The sequence below is a fragment of the Anolis carolinensis genome, chromosome 4, assembly GCF_035594765.1.
Source record: "Anolis carolinensis isolate JA03-04 chromosome 4, rAnoCar3.1.pri, whole genome shotgun sequence".
Taxonomy (NCBI): domain Eukaryota; kingdom Metazoa; phylum Chordata; class Lepidosauria; order Squamata; family Dactyloidae; genus Anolis; species Anolis carolinensis.
The window spans coordinates 132010244-132027693 of NC_085844.1; the positions used below are offsets into that span (position 1 = coordinate 132010244).

Consider the following 17450-nt stretch of genomic DNA (forward strand, 5'->3'; position numbering starts at 1 on the left):
ACACATTTGGGTGGTGTTTTCATTCAAAGCAGAAAAGAGAGCGATACATTCACAGGCAGCAGAAGGTCAAAGCACAATTACTTTTATTTTCACTTTGGCAACAATTCTTGCATAAGATTCTTTTAACAGAATGTTGCATGAAGGATAATCATTGCTCCCTTAGTCATTTACTCTTGAAATTATACAGCTTTGTTGAAGTTTTCAATGAGCCAGAACAGCATCCTATTTAAGGACTGTTACTATACTCCAAACAGAATTGAGAAATCTGATTGACAACGTGCTTTGACGCCAACACCTTTACCAAACACAAATGTCACAGTTCCCCTTAGTCATCTAGGTATGTTTAGAAAGCCTTCTGTACAATCAGAGCTGCTTTCAGAGTCAAAATATTTTTCATGTTTCCACTGGTGAGATGCAATTCAGGAGAATTTCCCAGGTTGTGGTGGTGGGCCAAGGAATCCTCCTGCCTGCTTGGTGGCTGCTCGAGAAGGAGCCAGACCCAACAGCTTCTGAATATTCTGGTAAGAAGCAGAAACACAAGAATGAGGGGACAAAGAAACTAAACAAACTCCAATTACCCTCAAATAATTCTTACTCTTTGATTCTCACTTAACAGGTAGGAGATGCCATTCCACATAAAGAAAAAATACTCAGTGCATCTTACTGTAACCTTTCAACTATCCTGTTTGTGAGAAAATATATTTGATACTTCTAAGTAATCTTGAATAACTGCTCATGAGTGATGAGATTAATGATATCAAACCAAATATACATACGCTTGGAAATATCATTTATTTTATTTACTATATTTATATCCTGCTTTCTATCACTCGAAGAGGACTCAAAGCGGCACAGTATGGCAAAATACAATGCTGCATATACAAACAGTTAAAAATGCAATACATCATATACTATCATAAATGTTCTTCTCCCAGAGGCAGCCAGACTGGAAGGCAGGCTTCCTAACAGTGGTTCAGTTGCAGTTGCCCCTGCTCCCAAGCCACATGTGGTAGCAATGGTAGAACCAGGTCTTCTGCATTTCAACTAAAGTATACCCAATCTATGGGGAGTGGGCGCAATGATTGCAAAAAGGAGCAAGAATTAAACAGTGACAATTTACTTTAAAAAAAATTTCAAAGAACTCAGAAAGGAAAAGTCTCATCCTCAGGAAAGAGGGCTTGAGAATAGTGACAATAATCCCCAATTTGGTAGTGCTCCTCCTCCACACTAGTCCATTGATGCAAAAGTATCAGGATATGTATGTGTGTGGATGTAGCATTCCGTTCCATAATTTTAGGCAGATGAATAGCGTAAAGGAAGACATCAGAAAAGGGATGCAATTTAAAAATGTTAGATATAATAGAATTAGAATTAATAATGATATACAATATTAGTTTTCATGTTTCCCAAAGAAGGCACAAAAAGAAGAACTGGGGGAGATGGGGGGCAGGAATGATATAGAGATCTACAAGTTTGATTGCAGTCATTAAAGCTAACACCTCCACCTCGTCCTCCACATTAATAATCTATGCAGAGGTAGTCTACATTAGTGTGCTGAAAAACTAACCCCAATCCATGTTAATGCCAAAATAGCATCAATCCTCCTCCCACGCTATTTTTTTCTCTTCAATGGAACTGTCCAAAATTGTGCCCTCAATGTCTTACTTTCAAGATACTCCCTTCCATTGTGAACTATCTTCTCTTTTAGTATTCCTGACACCCATTATTTTCCTAAATCACTGTCTCCTAATCTAAATCTTATCTATGGGGTTGTTGTGAAGATAAAAGAGCACTGGTGATGTTCTGAGCTCATATCTAATGAAGCACAATTTATTCTGTGTATTATGTCTGTGCTTTTGTTCAATCAAAGAGTAAAGTTCTTTCTACTGTATCTATTTGTGTATAAGCCAACCCTATGTATACATTGAGGGCAAGTACAGGGCCGAAATTCTGGATTTTGATATGATCCGTGGATAAGTCAGAAGTCATCATGCAGAGAGGGAAATGTCTCAGCCATACTTATGCCCACTAACAAACGCCATGCTAAATGTTCCCAAAAAAGTAAAGCAAAAGTGACTGGAAGTCAGATCTAGACTCTGCCAGGATAAGACATCTAACTGTATCAGACTCAGGCTGAAATTAGCCTTTGCATTAATATTTTATGGATTTTCCCTAGCATGTCTTCCTGTGTTCTAACCAGTATATTAATCTGTACGAATGCAAGTATCTTTGATGGTTAAACTTACCAGGGGCCAAATGGGAATCATAGTCACAGAAACAGAAGAGATATCAAAATCTTGCACACTGATAATATGGATCTGTAGTTTTAATTTATACTTAATCCATACAATGGTGTTTTTAATTGTATCTGTTTTGTACTCAATTTTAAACATGTTTTATTAATCCATTACTACAATGTCTCTTCATGTTTTTAATTATATCCTTTGTTCCATCCTATCATGTCATAGTTATATTTTCAACTATAATGTGTGCACACCTTTTTTACATGTGTTTTAAGATGTATATAACTATGACATTGCCTTATAGTTTGTTGACTGTAATAAAGCATACTGACTGACTGACTGACTGGAAGTCCACATCTGTTTTGAAAGACACTTCAACAGAAGAAGAATGACCCAAAAATGATGATCAGGGGGGGAGTTCTTACAGAGGCAGGATATAAATCTTCTCACTCAGCCCAGACTTTGGTTCATGTTCCAAGACACTTAAAGGCCCTTGAAGACTAGTCTACGCAGCACTTCACACCCTCAACAGGAAGGCAGGAAGAACTCCAAGGCACAACTGACGTGCCACAGGAACATGGAAACTGCACACAGGAAATTGCTCATTGTCAGAGGTATTTTTAAGGCACCATCAACCTCAGGTCAGAAGAGATGTCCTTGCCAAGGGTCAAACTATTTCCACAACATCAAGGCCAAATCAACCCTGTAAAGTGCTACACCTCTTTGTGAATCTTACCAAAACCATGACCTTAAACATGCCTCCCAAAGTGTGAAGCAGTCAAATGTCTTCCTTATGTTTTCCTTCCCAGGCAACATAAAACAAACAAAAGGAAAGCAGTTCTGTTATTTCATTGTCCCTCCAGTGTGTTCCCATGATTTCTCCAATCCAGGTTTGTTTGAAAGACGTATTATATAGTTTGTACTATTCTACACCCAACCTCACAATTACATTATTTCTCATTTGCAGGTAAGTTAAGAGTACCTTGTTTGCCGCCTCCTTTCTTTAACGAGGATAAAGTAACTGAGTTTCTTTTAAGTCTGCTCCTTTGCATTGTGGGAGAGAAAAAAACCCGCTAGCTGCAGTAGTACAAAATCATGGGAAAGGGCCATGTCTAGGGTATAAAATGAGGTTATTTTGCTACAGCAGAGAGGGCAAAACCTGCTTCCAGATACGTGGACTACCATTCATGTGTCTTTTTAGAACACATATTGCAAATTATCTGTAGGTTTGCTAGGAACACTTCTATTCATTTTAAATTTTTCTATTGAATCTCCACTGAAAGACTATCAAAGCACCAAAGATTATGCTGCCCACACAGGAAGTTGCAATCATTTACTAGAAAACACTGCAGAAGTAAAAGGCACAGTTACAATAAAATAATGCAGTACTCACCTGTCGAATAGACATGGTACAGAGTATGTAGAGAAAGATGAAGGAACAATCTGTGTAATCTTCACCCAGAAGATTACGATGAGACAAGCCCTGGATATACGAAAGTGGTACAAAGGGAAGTTTGGCAACTACTCGGCCATCAAATCTGGGGTAAACAAATAATGCTCCTGATTAACAGTGCAGTTCTTTTAGTATCAGGTTCATCTGTAGTAAACTTCATCTGCCTACAAGAAGTAAGACAAATAGCAGCAGCCTCCACAAACCAGTACGGAACATATGTGAGCAGCAAAACAGAAAGGGGACTTGATAAGCCTACCTCATCAGCTCCCTCCCGCTCCAACATGTTAAAAAAGCAGAGCTTTAGAAGTATGGTCACCAAAAGAGAATGAATAAGGAAAATGGATACTTCTGAAAGAAACAAATGCCTTTGGATCAGTGGTTCTTAACCTGTGGGTTCTCAGGCGTTTTGGCCTACAACTCCCAGAAATCCCAGCCAGTTTACCAGCTGTTCGGATTTCTGGGAGTTGAAGGACAAAACATCTGGGGACCCACAGGTTGAGAACCTCTGCTTTGGATATATTTTGAATTAACTTTCAGAGGTTCAAAATGTTTCAATTTATTTAAGCACGATTTCATTGCACATGTGCATATTGTTTGTTTTGAATAAAAACTGCTGAAACAAAAAATCTCTTTTTTCCAGTGATGTAGGAACATTTCCCCATTCTTTCCATGTACCAAAGTTTATGTTAAAGAGGAAATGCATAAGAAGTCATTGGCTTTGTTAATTGAAGTGTATATATATTTCATATATCTACTACCCAATAGACAACTTCTCCGGCTGGATTGCAAACTCTGAGATAAGATACTCAGGTCCAATACAGACAGCCACTGATCAGTCAGCAAATACTAACAGAGCAGTAGTTTGTAAAATATGTAAGTTAAGGGACAGACATCTCAGCAGAGTACAAAATCCTCCCCATCCACAGATGAAATAAACAGACATGTAGATAAAGATAGTAACAAAAGCAATTTATGATTTGATGCAAAGAGAGCAAGGTCCATTTAGTTACTAAAGCAAAGGGTGAGAAAATTCCTGTGAGATGAGAACTGCATGAGTAAATTAAGGTTACTTTGGATGTAAATGCGAATAGTTAAATTCAAGTCTGTGCTACTTTGAAAATTCCAAATGTATTTCTTATACCACACAGCCTTACTCCCCCCATATTGCTCAATTTTAGCAGGTGTTTCTGTTGCAGTAAACTCTTAAATGAGTGTTTTTTCCTGTAGCGACATTAATTCAACAATCTACTTCCAACAAGTGCCAATCCTACTAACAACGAAGATAGTTTGGCAGCATGGCAAGAAACGGATGTTTGTCTCCCTTTGATAGCCCCCCAGTGTTATATTATTCTACGTGGTTCCTGTCTCCTCTTTTGGACACAGCTAAAAAGAGAAAAACAAGCAGGAAGTGTTAAAGTGTAGGGCCCCATGCCTTCGTCACTGTACTGGGTGAAAACTAAAGGCAGGAATGTTAACACGTAAGAAGCAGTGGGAAATCCAAGTCAACCTTAATAACCTAATCACCAAAATGAAAATTATGATGGAGAGTTCTTATGAAATCCCATTTCTCCAGCATGGCTAACAGACCCCACCTTGCTAACCCAACATTAGCTTATCAGAGTAGGAGAAGTAATTTAATACAACCAAATAAACAGGGTTGGCCAAAAGTCATAAATGGGGTTCAATATTTAATCCCTTCCTTGTTTTGTTTTTAATTTACAATACCATAGCATCACCTGGAGAGAAAAAGTGGGATAAAAATATGAATAAAATCAACAACAGTAATAATAAAATGGGGGGAAATATGTATCTATAAAATCTATATAGAAGTAATTTTCAAAAAGTTACCAAAACATCACACCTGTTTGTGACTTTTGGTTCACTCTGTATATTCAATGAGGACTACCAAGGCTGCAAGAACTGGGAATCACAAAGACTTCCAATCAACACTGAAAATTAAGGTTTCCACTCTTTCAGAGTTTAAGAGAAGTGCTTAGGCTGTTCTACAGTCCACTAAATCATATTTACTAGGGAATGCACTTTTTTGCATAGTGATATATGAAAAGAAAATCCTATACAAGCTATAATTCTTAACAATCATGAAGCACCCTAAGCTACAGTAGAGTCTCACTTATCCAACATAAACAGGCTGGCAGAATGTTGGATAAGCGAAAATAATGGATAATAAGGAGGAATTAAGGAAAAGCCTATTAAATGTCAAATTATGTTATGATTTTATAAATTGAGCTCCAAAAGAACATGTTTTACAACAAATCGACAGAAAAAGCAGTTCAATTCATGGTAATGTTATATAGTAATTACTGTATTTACGAATTTAGCACCAAAACATCACAATGTATTGAAAACATTGACTACAAAAACATTGACTACTAAAAGGCAGACTACGTTGGATAATACAGAACATTGGATAAGCCAAGGTTGGATAAGTGAGACTCAACTATATTTGGTAATCATTCCCAGCCATCCCAAGCTGTCTAAGTTACAAAGCTAAAAGACAGAACACCAGGAGAGAGTTAAAGGGTTCAGGACTCATATAACTGATTCAATGCCCATGTTATATATCTTTTTCCAGCGATGGTCCAATTAAACATAACTCTTCCTTTTGGCTGGAAATATTCTGTCCACAGTAAGATTTCATGTTGTCAACCAAGAAGCAATATCCACAGCAATTTATGTTTATCTCAATATTACTTTCATAAAGAAACATACACATGTCAGTAAAAGAGCTGAAGGTAACAGAAGTCCCTTTCATGGAAAAGGGAATGACAATGGTTGTAGATTGTCAAGTTGCTCCTCCACAAGAGACTAGAATTAGAATAACTTTCAACAGACTGAAGATAAATATAGTTCTCAGGCATAGTGATTACTTGAAAAAAGGAAGGGAGGCAGGGAGGCAGGGAGGCAGGGAGGCAGGGAGGGAGGGAGGGAGGGAGGGAGGAAGGAAGGAAGGAAGGAAGGAAGGAAGGAAGGAAGGAAGGAAGGAAGGAAGGAAGGAAGGAAGTCAACTGTCTTTAAAAACGGAGAGGTACCAACTTACATAGAATTGAACATTCCCATCAGAGCAGTGAAACAAAAACCAATTGCAAACATAGACTTCATGCGAACCTGCAAGTGAAAGAACAAATGAGGACCTTATTAAAGTTTGAGAAATGGGGAGCCCAATGTGGGACAAAAATCGTGGGGGGGGGGGGGGGGAAGAAATTGTGTCTTCAACATGGTTGCTAGATTTTGTAGTCTACTTACGAGCACTTCTTGAACCATCTTGGCCTAGACAGTAAGGTTCAAGTCTCTAGTCTACATATATGCACTTCTTGAACCATACCATCTAGGACCAACAGAAGGTCCCAGCTGAAAGGAATAAGTCCCTTAAACATTTTTAACAAAAGACACCATAAAAAGCACAGCTCAGAGCACCCTTCCCCAATACACTGCCCTCTAGATATGTTGTAACTGCTAACAACTGTAAAATCCACTTCAACTAATGGCCCCTCATAAGTGAGAGACCTTTAATTCATTACAACTTTATGAATAAGATTCCTATTCAGGCTATATTTACATAGGGCTGAGACTTCCTCAGTTGAGTTTATAAAATTGTAATATGATCCACCTTTTTCTGCAGTCTTCTATCTTTCTAAGTATTATCATTTCTAGTGAGTCATGTCTTCTCATGTGACTGAAGTAGAACAATCTCAGTTGGAGTTCTGGGGAGAATTCAAGCTTGATTTGTTCTGCAACCATTTTATTTCTCTTTTTAGCTATCCACAGTATCTACAGAACTCTTTCCAGTCCCACCATCAGATGTGAGGGGTGACAATATCCATCATCACCAGCTAGCTATGCTGGTTTTTTTGTTTTGTTTTTTTCCATGTCAGGAGCAACAGCAAGTAACTAACTCAGGTGTGAGAATGACTGTTGCTTATAAAAGTATAGACAAGCACATATTACAAAATGAATGCATAAAGGAGCTGGACACAGAATGCAGACCTGATGGAGCAACTAAACCAATTAATTGCTATAATCTGAATTAATGGTTTTCCACTTTGTAGATGTGATCGATAAAAATAAATAAAAAATAAATTATGTCACACAAAAAAGAAAACCATAACTTGAATAGCAGCAGCTGATTGGTTAGTCCAACGAGGTGTTGTTGAAAGTTGTATGGTTGTATTTATTTATTATTTACCTTATTTTTATCTTGCTCAAGATGACTAACAATAAATATAAAACAATGCTAATTAAAAACAATGCCCAAATACTGAAGTATAAAAATAAAATTTAAAAACATTTAAACTATTTATATTGTTAAAAACATTAAAATTATATAACTTTATTGTAGGCCTTAAAATTTCAATCACACCACCTACAAAAGTCTGTTTGCAAATGTGTAATATTAGAAAAATGTTTTTATCTGGAAATGAAAGGCAAGCAGAGACAGGGACATCCTGGTTTCGCTAGGAAGGGGGGGTCCAAAGATTAGGAGAAGCTACTGAAAATGCTCTCTCCTTTGTTCCCAACAACAAGCTTAAAAAGGGATACATCTATGCTGACCATTTAATGCATTTTCAAACTGATATTGCAGAAAGTGTTTTCATTATACAGATGATTATAGAGGATATCCTGGAATCAGTTTGAGGCCCGGGTGGTGATTACACAACCACAGAGCGCTAGCGTTCATTCAGAGCTTTCTTTCGCATGCCTTTGTGGGTGTTTGTTCTTTGGCTGATGCAGTTTGAAGCAGTTATTTTCCCATTTACCAACCCTGGAATTCAGAATACTGCTAAGAATACCCAGACTATTTCAAGTAGGGGACTGTGTAGAGGAAACATGCACCTTATGGTTTCCCTCTCCCATAAATATAGCATTGTCTCCTCATTCCATATCTCTCTCTAACCATTACTGTGGTAATTGCTATTTCCTGGCTCAAATCCCCCTCCCATATTGCCCATTTAACTCATTTTTCGTGTTTCTTTTGCCAACGGGGCAAGATATTTCAAAAGACTACCGCTGAAAGCAAAACAAACAAACAAACAAACTTCTATCCCAAAATAGGGGGACTGGCCCTCTTCACTCACATCGCAAATGTCTTACAGTGGTAGCATGGAAGCTTGGTCCTTAAGTAATGACAGGCAACAGTCCATAGAGAGAGATATGGAAATAGGCAGAACAGCAGCAAAGACACAGAAAGGAACAAGGTATCTCCCATTTCTGGGTAATCCTTGGATGGTAGGCTACCATGAAATATTATGTGCTGTAGGTTATATTCAGAGGAAGGTGATGGAAAATTACTGCCGAATAAAGCTTGCATAATAGAGGCGACATAAATTGGAGTTGACTTGAAGGCAAATAACAATAGCAACAAGGAGAAAACCTACATAGGCATTCATAAGAATACGCCCACGTGGAATTAAACACTAGCAACATTGAAGGTCTCATAAGCAAAGGTAAAAAAAAAAGATCCCTATGCCAATTTGTGCTCAGAATGCAGAGCCCTGTGCAAAATATATCCCAGGCTCTCTGTGTCTCTTTCTTTCCCTCAAAACCTACTTCATTTTCTTTCTTTCTCTTCCTTCCCTTCTTTTTCTCTCTGTTCTTTCATCCCTTCTTTCTTCCCTTTTTCTTTCTTTCCTTCCCATTCATACCTTTTCCTATTTCCTTTTTCTTCCTTCCCTTCCCTTCCTTTTTCTTTCTTCATTATTTCCATCCCTTCTCCCTTCCTTTCCTCTTTCTTTTCTCCCTCCCTTCCTCCCTTCATGCACATGTTACATAACAGCACCCAATCCACTTCACTTTTTTTCTTTCTCAGTGACATCACAGAGAGTCACTTCACCTTGACACAGCAAATTCACTTTGTCCCTTTTCTTTCCCTCTGCTCTGGGCCCAAAAGGGGTGGGGTTTTTTTTATAGTTCAAACCCTCAATTATATTAAATTGGATAATGAATGGTATGTGTGTCAAGTTTGGTCCAGATTGATCAAACCATTCAGGAGCCTTTGTAATACAAACAAATAAACATGTATACATGCTTTGATTTATATATATATAGATCTATTCAGTACAGTTTCCTTACCATTGAAAGATCCCGGTTGTTATTTTTCAGTTTCTCTTCCTGTCTCTCTGCAAAAGAGTGAGAAAATGCTTACTATGGTTACAAAGTAAAGGACTCATTTCCAACAATGCAACAAAAAACAAACTTTAAGAAGAAACTCTGTAGCAGGAAAAGGAGACTTTAACTACTTCCTAACAGAAAGGAAGGCTGAGGCACTAGATTTAATGCAAGATTACTAACTATAGGTTACATGATCAGAGAAGACAACAGTCTCCTCCTCTTCAAACACTCAGTGCACAATAGCATTTTGTATTTTTTTTAAAAATTATTTAAAATGTTTTTAAATTTTAGAAGGCCAGGTTAAATAGCTGAATTTGCCCACTAACCTTTAGAACGGGAACATGATTTTTCAATATACCCGAAATGAATACTTCCTATTTATGAAAAATCATGACTTCTCAGAAAAATACACCCACACATTTCAGATCCCAGCATTACCTATTTTCTTTTTCTGCTGCCGGCCAGCTGATTCTGTTATTGTTTCTTTCTTTTTTTCCACTGCAGAGATTAGAGAATATAGTGAGTTATTTTCAAAATGAAAGCACCCTGCCTCTTTCTTTCTCTTAAGACTTGAAAAAAAATTTACATTAAAAACAGGGCAAATTAGTGAAAACTAAAATAAGTTTAAAATATTGGGGAAAAAACACTGTTTTTAGATAAGTATCAAGAAGGATCAAGCCATACTGTATCATGTTAAATGTAGCCAACATTGCTTGGCTTCCTACTCATATTTTGTTTCTGCTTTTCTGTCCACAGTCATAGAAAGGTATCTGTCAACAGACTGTAGTCCAGGATTTCTCAGGCAGAGTTCCCTGAAAAACTAGAGTTCAACAAAGTCACCAGAAATTTTGCAAGAGATTATGATTTTTAAAAAGAAAATCAATGTTTTTTGAGCTGCAGATATAATAACTATGTAGGGTTCCCTGAGATCTGAACATTATTGCAAAGGTTTCTTGGGATAAAAAGGATAGGACAGGCTTCTCTGGTCCATACAATTGTATGCCACATGATAGACTGTCAAGACTTTTAAGTGGCAAAATGCTTTTTGTGCAGAACTGTAACTAAACAAATAACACTGTCCTTCTCCTTGCCACACAAATAAATGGCAAAAATCCACAGTGGGTTATTTTCATACAGGCATTTTTCTCATCCTAAGTTTTTTTTAATTAAGAATCAAGTGCTGCCTTTGGCAGAGTGTGTCAATTCTTTTGCCACATACTGATATGCGGGATGTCTAAAGGCTATCTGAAACAGAGCATTAATGCTTATTTTCAAACTCTACCTAAAACCAAGAAATATTAGAGCTTTATTTGTTGCTTGCTGTCCAGAGAAGCTTAAGAACATCTTCAAAGTTATCAGGGGAGAATGCCAGTCAAGTAGATATGATGTTCCAGAATATACTTCAGCAAGTACTATAGACTGGTCTCAACATATCCAGAGTGTCAGCTTGCAGCTTGCAGTGATTTACATCTTGATATTCTGCAGTCTGCAGCATAACACTGAGTCAATGCAGTGAATTAGCTGGACCAAAAACAACTAGTAAGTATTGATTTTGATGGCAGAATGCATATTGTAAGCTATAGTAGGAAAAATAAGCTTGAAAAATATTTTTTTCAACTTCCTGATAATTGACAGGTCCCATGACAATCAATGGCTTTTTGATAAACTATCTATAATTATGAAACCAGGGTGGTCTGGCTGTGTGCATTGGAAACATAAAGGTTTCCAATGCATACAAAATTTTGACTCGATCATAATGTGAAACTGCAAGGTGACAGTGAAGGACACAGACATAAAAACAAAGTTGAATCAGGATATTACTTATGTTTATGTATTAAGCTGAACTGGCTAATTCTTGTTTACCAGTCAAATATTTTGACCTTTACTGAATGCAATTTCCTTTCTTATTTACTTAAAATACACCTTGTCCTTCATTATGATACCAAGGGAATTTTACAAAATCTAATTTTTAAAATTTCATGGATCATAGAAGGTTCCTTTAACTTCCTAGACAATATCTTATAGAGAGATTTTGTACTGACAAGAGCCTCAGAGAAGCCAGACAAATAGGCATTAGCCACATTTTTCAGTACAGATTTCCTGACAAGATGAAAAAGCCAGCTGGATCTATTTTTTGCCTTCAAAATACATGTATACAGCACAATTTGCTGATTAAAACTCTCCCTGTTGTTAAAATATATTCAAGAGAGCAGAAAAAACACTGTACTGTTATAAGAAAAAGTAGTATTAAGTTGTGGCCTTGAAGTACAATCCTTTGAGCATGTTCAGCTTAAGAAATAAGTTGGCTAACATCTGAACTGAATTTTCTCAAACACAGAATCACAGAGTTGGAAGAGACCAAGAGCGCCAGCCAATCCAACCCCCTGCTATGCAAGAATACTCCTGACAGATGGCCATCCAGCCTGCTTAAAAACAGACGGCATTACTTTCCAAGGCAGCATATTCCACAGTCAAACAGCCTTTACTGTCAGGAAGTTTGTCCTAACATTCAATTAGAAAATTCTTACATCTGATTAAAAACAGACAAGGGAGTTTCTAGCAAAATGAATTTATAAGTGTGTTTGACAGTATTTTAAATACAATGTTGCTGTATTTCACGTTGTTTATATTTTGTTTTACATATTTAATGTATTTAAAGATGTAAGGAGGATGCTGGGCTACTTGCTTTAAAGATCCTAACATGAACTCTTCACTTGTCCCTTGGTAGTTTTTCCAGTGCTTCTCAAATACAAGGCTAGATGTTTATGCTTTCCAAAACATTAAAATAAATGCACGCATAAAAACCACCTGATAGCCTATCAGGTTGTTTTAAGTCACTCTGGAATTTCACATTTTTTTCAGAAATAAGCAACCCTTTCTTTTCATTGAAGTAGTAACAGCTATCACCACGTAAATGAAAAATGTTAAAATCAAGATATAGTAATTCATCATATTCACACTATTCTAGTATTTTGGCCAACTGCTTTCCCATCAGAAATGCCTTCCTTTGTTCAAGCATTTCAGATCAAATCAAGGCCAGCATTCTCTTAGGACAGCAACTAACCAAATACTTATTGCTATGGAAACTCCACAAGCATGATATGAACATAGAGATCCCCCCACTCCATGTTCACCAGCAACTGGTGTTTGTTTCAATCTAATGCATAGCCATGAGGTCTGGAAGGCACTGATGATCTTATCCCTTATAGAAAATATTATAGCTATTGTCAAGAATCTGAGCATCCTTTGGAGAAGACCAGGTCTACAGCGTTGTTGCATTTTGGTGTAATACTTACACTTTTTGCTCTGCTTTTCCACTTCTGCTTTCAACCTCTTATACTTGTCTGTTCTATAAACCAACACCCACGTTATACCTGAAACAAGCAGGGTATATAATCAAGGACAGATCCCAAATGAGCAACCTGCCCCAGCATTGGGTGATTGCATACTGCAGAATGAATGTCGTTTTATGCCACTTCAGCTGCCATGGCTATTTAGCTTTCTCTAATAAAAAGTGTTGGTGTCTTATCTATCTATCTATCTACCTACCTAGAATCATAGAATAATAGAGTTGGAAGAAACCACATGGGTCATCTAGCCCAACCCTCTGACATGCAGCAAAAGTACAATCAAAGTATCCCAGACAGATGGCTATCCAGCCATCAGGTTGAGAACCACTGATGCTGCATCACACTGTTGGTTCATGTTCAACTTGTTGTCCCCAAAGACTCCCAAGATATTTTTCACATGAACCGCTGTCGAGCCAGGCATCACCCATTCTGTATCTTTGCATTTTGTTTTTTTCTACCCAAGCATAGTATCTTACATTTGTCCTTGTAGAAATTCATTTTGTTAGTTTTGACCCAGCTCTCTAATCTGTTAAGGTCAGATAGATAAGATAGATAAGTCCCCACAGGGAGAAAGGCAGGGAATAAACACAGCTAATTACTACTACTACTAATAATAATAATAAAGGTCATGTGTGTATGAGGGGAAGAGGAAATGAAAGAAGGAGAGAAGAAAAAAGAAAAGAAGTTAAAAGGAATTTAGAAATAAGGAAGGGAAAGGGGTAAACGAGGGAGGAAAAGGAAAGGAATGAAAAAAGATATGAGGCGGGAAGGAAAGAAAGAGAGGGGAAAGGTGGAAGGAGAAAAAAGAAAAGAAGAGGAAGAAAGCAAGGGAAAGGAAAGAAAGGAGGGGAAGCTGTATGACGGAAAGCAAGGGAAAAAGAAAAATAAGAAAAGAGGGGGAGCAAAGGTGTATGAAGAAAATGGGGAGAGGATGTAAACAAACAAAAATGTGTTGTCGAAGTCTTTCATGTCTGGAATCACTGGGTTGCAGCGTCTTTTGGGCTGTATGGCCATGTTCCAGAAGCATTCTCTCCTGACATTTTGCCCACATCTATGGCAGGCATCCTCAGAGGTTGTGAGGTCTGTTGGAAACCTTTCAGCTTCAAAGTCTGGGTGCTTCCTGCCTGGGGGATCCATTGTTGGGAGATGTTAGCTGGCCCTGATTAAATAAAAGAGCAACCCAAAACAAAGGGGGCAATTCCAAACAAGAAACAATGGGGGCCAGCTAACGCTTCCCAACAAAGGATTCAGACAGGCTTTGGAGCTGCCAGGCCATTCAATGCTAATCAAGGTGGCTAATTTGCAACATTCACAGCAGACAAGAGTTCTTTCTCCCACCCTGGACATTCCACAGATATATAAACCCCACTTGTCTAGTTTCCAACGGTCCTCACAACCTCTGAGGATGCTTGCCATAGATGTGGGCGAAACGTCAGGAGAGAATGCTTCTAGAACATGGCCATAGAGCCCGGAAAACTCACAGCAACACAAAGAGACATTGTGAGGGAGGCCCTCTCAGAGCTGGAGAAGGGAGAAAATAGGTAGGCAGCCTATTTGGGCAGAGTCGAGTAGATATGCTAATCAACTCTAAACCCTAGGTTTGTATAGCACTAAACTATGGCAGTTGAAAAAGTGTCGAACTGCGCTGACACATCCTTTGCCCCCTGAGCGAGGCACAACCGGCTGTCCTTCAAGTTTGGCTCGTTGGACCCCTCTCCCCTCGCACTCACCCTCAGCCAGCAACGCCGTGCACACCGAGATGAAAACAATGAGGACCGTGTCGGCGAACATGGTGCTCATTTTGGGACCCGACCGAATGCAGCGCCTCCCCGGAAGTTAGGCCCCGACCGGAAGCTGGGGGACAGCCGGCTCAATGGCACACGCGTCTCAGCGCCCGAGTTCCGCTTTCATTCTCTCCCTCCCTCCCTCGCTGCAGTGAAATACTTTCTGAAGACATTTGCTGGAGATGTGCTGTACATTGGGTTAGTGTGGGGTGGGCGGATGTTTAGTTTTTCCATATAATTTTAATGGAATTACAGCTTTTGCATCCATGATACAAACATTTTGTTTGTATTTTTTTGTATTTATATGTATATCTATTTTTGTAATTTTTGTAGTTTTGCGTTTTAAAAAATTATATATAAAAATTATTAAAAAGTGTGTACAGTAGAGTCTCACTTATGCAACATTAACGGGCCGGCAGAATGTTGGATAAGCGAATATGTTGGATAATAAGGAGGCATTAAGGAAAAGCCTATTAAACATCAAATTGGGTTATGATTTTACAAATTAAGCACCAAAACATGTTATACAACAAATTTGACATAAAAAGTAGTTCAATACGCAGTAATGCTATGTAGTAATTACTGTATTTACGAATTTAGCACCAAAATATCATGATTTATTGAAAACATTGACTACAAAAATGTGTTAGATAATCCAGAACGTTGGATAAGCGAATGTTGGATAAGTGAGACTCTACTGTATATATATTCACCTTGTTTTAAATTCCATTCTATCACTTGATATAATTGTTCACCGCCTTGGGTCAGGCGTGAAAGGCAGGATAAACATAAAATAAATAAATATTGAAGATAATAATATGTACATTACGTGAGGCAGAGTAGATTCATCTATTGCTTGGGATTATTTTCCGAAATCAAAATTACTCATATACACTTGAGCTTCCACCAGGGCTGTAGCCAGAAAAATTTTCCGGGGGGGGGTTAGGGTGTTGAAAATTTCGAGGGGGGGGGTAAACCCCTAACACTCCCCCCCCCCCCCCCCCCCGGCTACACGGCTGTCGATATTTGCTTGAGATAGTGCTTGCAGTTCTGGAGGAACTCTTAATTTTTTGTGTCTCATAGACTTAGCATGGGGATTTGGTAAACTAGGTTTTTTTAAACCTGAAAAATTTCGGGGGGGGGGGGGGGTTGAACCCCTACCCCCCCCCCCTCCCCGGCTACAGGCCTGCCTTCCACACAGCCATATAACCCAGAATATCAAGGCAGATAATCCACAATATCTGCTTTGAACTGGATTATTTTAGTATTCCAAGATTAGGTACTGTAATATGCTACATATATGAAAATGCCCTTCAAGATTGCGTTGAAGTACCTGCTAAGGCTAAGCCCATTGGCAGACGTTTTGATGGGCATGCTCCACTTTTCACCAGTTGCGAATGTATTACTGGGCTCATTTCAGGGTTCTAGCTTTGATTTTTAAAGCCCCACACAGGTTTTTTTGGTTTATTTGTTTACAGTATTTGATTACTTGACCCTCACCTTTGTGATTATACATTACAGGCCATCCCCGAGTTACAAACATCTGACTTACAAATGACTCATAATTAAAAACAGGGGTGAGACAACAGGAAATGAGAGAAATCTATGCTTTGGAAGGGAAATTCACTCATGGAAGAGTTATCATATGGGAAAGGGGTCTCAAATGTAGCTTTATCACCACTCCTTGTTTCCACCATTTTTTTCAAAATCCAATTATCACAGGAACAGAAAGTGAAGTGAAATCTTCTGAACAGGGTTACAGGCAGCAAAACAAACACCACAGGGATGTCAACTCTTCCTGTGCTATCCAAAGCTCATATATAATGTATGTACAGTATGTATGTATGTGGGTGATGACATTTGTGGCCAATTTTCTATTTACTCCCACTTCCAGAGACTAGTGTAGCTCCTACCAATGATGGACCTGGACCAAACTTGACATACAAACCCCCACGACTAACAGAAACTACTGAAGGGGGAATTGACCTTGATTTTGGGGAGTTTTAGTTCACCTGCATCCAGAGAGCATTGAACCCAGCCAATGGCGGATCTGGACCAAAATTGGCACACAGACCTCACATGGCCAACTTTCAAAACAGGCGGTGTTTGGGGGTGAATGACTTACACTTTTGGGAACTGTAGTTCACCTACATCCTTATGCATTTTCTAATGGGAGCATTCATAAGAAAGAAAAGCAAAGACTGACTTTTAAAAATAAATAGCATTACAAATTAACTAACCCAGGCATCATCAGGTAACTAAGCTAATAAATGTGTGTGTGTGGCTGGAGTGACACTTTAAAAATGTACTTGTTCCAACTTGCATACAAATTCAAGGACAAACCTACAGAACCTATTTTGTTCATAACTTGGGGCCTATATTCTGTCGTTCTTGTTGTTTATTCGTTCAGTCACTTCCGACTCTTCGTGACCTCATGGACCAGCCCATGCCAGATCTCCCTGTCAGCCGTAGCCACCCCCAGTTCCTTCAAGGT

The 17450-nt window shown here is 38.5% G+C and overlaps 1 protein-coding gene across 1 annotated transcript; it reads right to left on the reverse strand.

The window, feature by feature from the left end:
• Nucleotides 1-66: 66 nt before the first annotated feature.
• tmco1 (transmembrane and coiled-coil domains 1) lies at nt 67-15056 on the reverse strand. The gene is made up of 7 exons (XM_062979455.1): nt 14903-15056; nt 13119-13196; nt 10261-10320; nt 9784-9830; nt 6755-6822; nt 3637-3781; nt 67-518 (listed from the first exon to the last, which is right to left on the reverse strand). The coding sequence occupies exons 1-7, from the start codon at nt 14970-14972 to the stop codon at nt 420-422; spliced, it is 567 nt and encodes a 188-aa protein (XP_062835525.1). The 5' UTR covers nt 14973-15056; the 3' UTR covers nt 67-419.
• Between the last annotated feature and the right edge of the window lie 2394 nt (nt 15057-17450).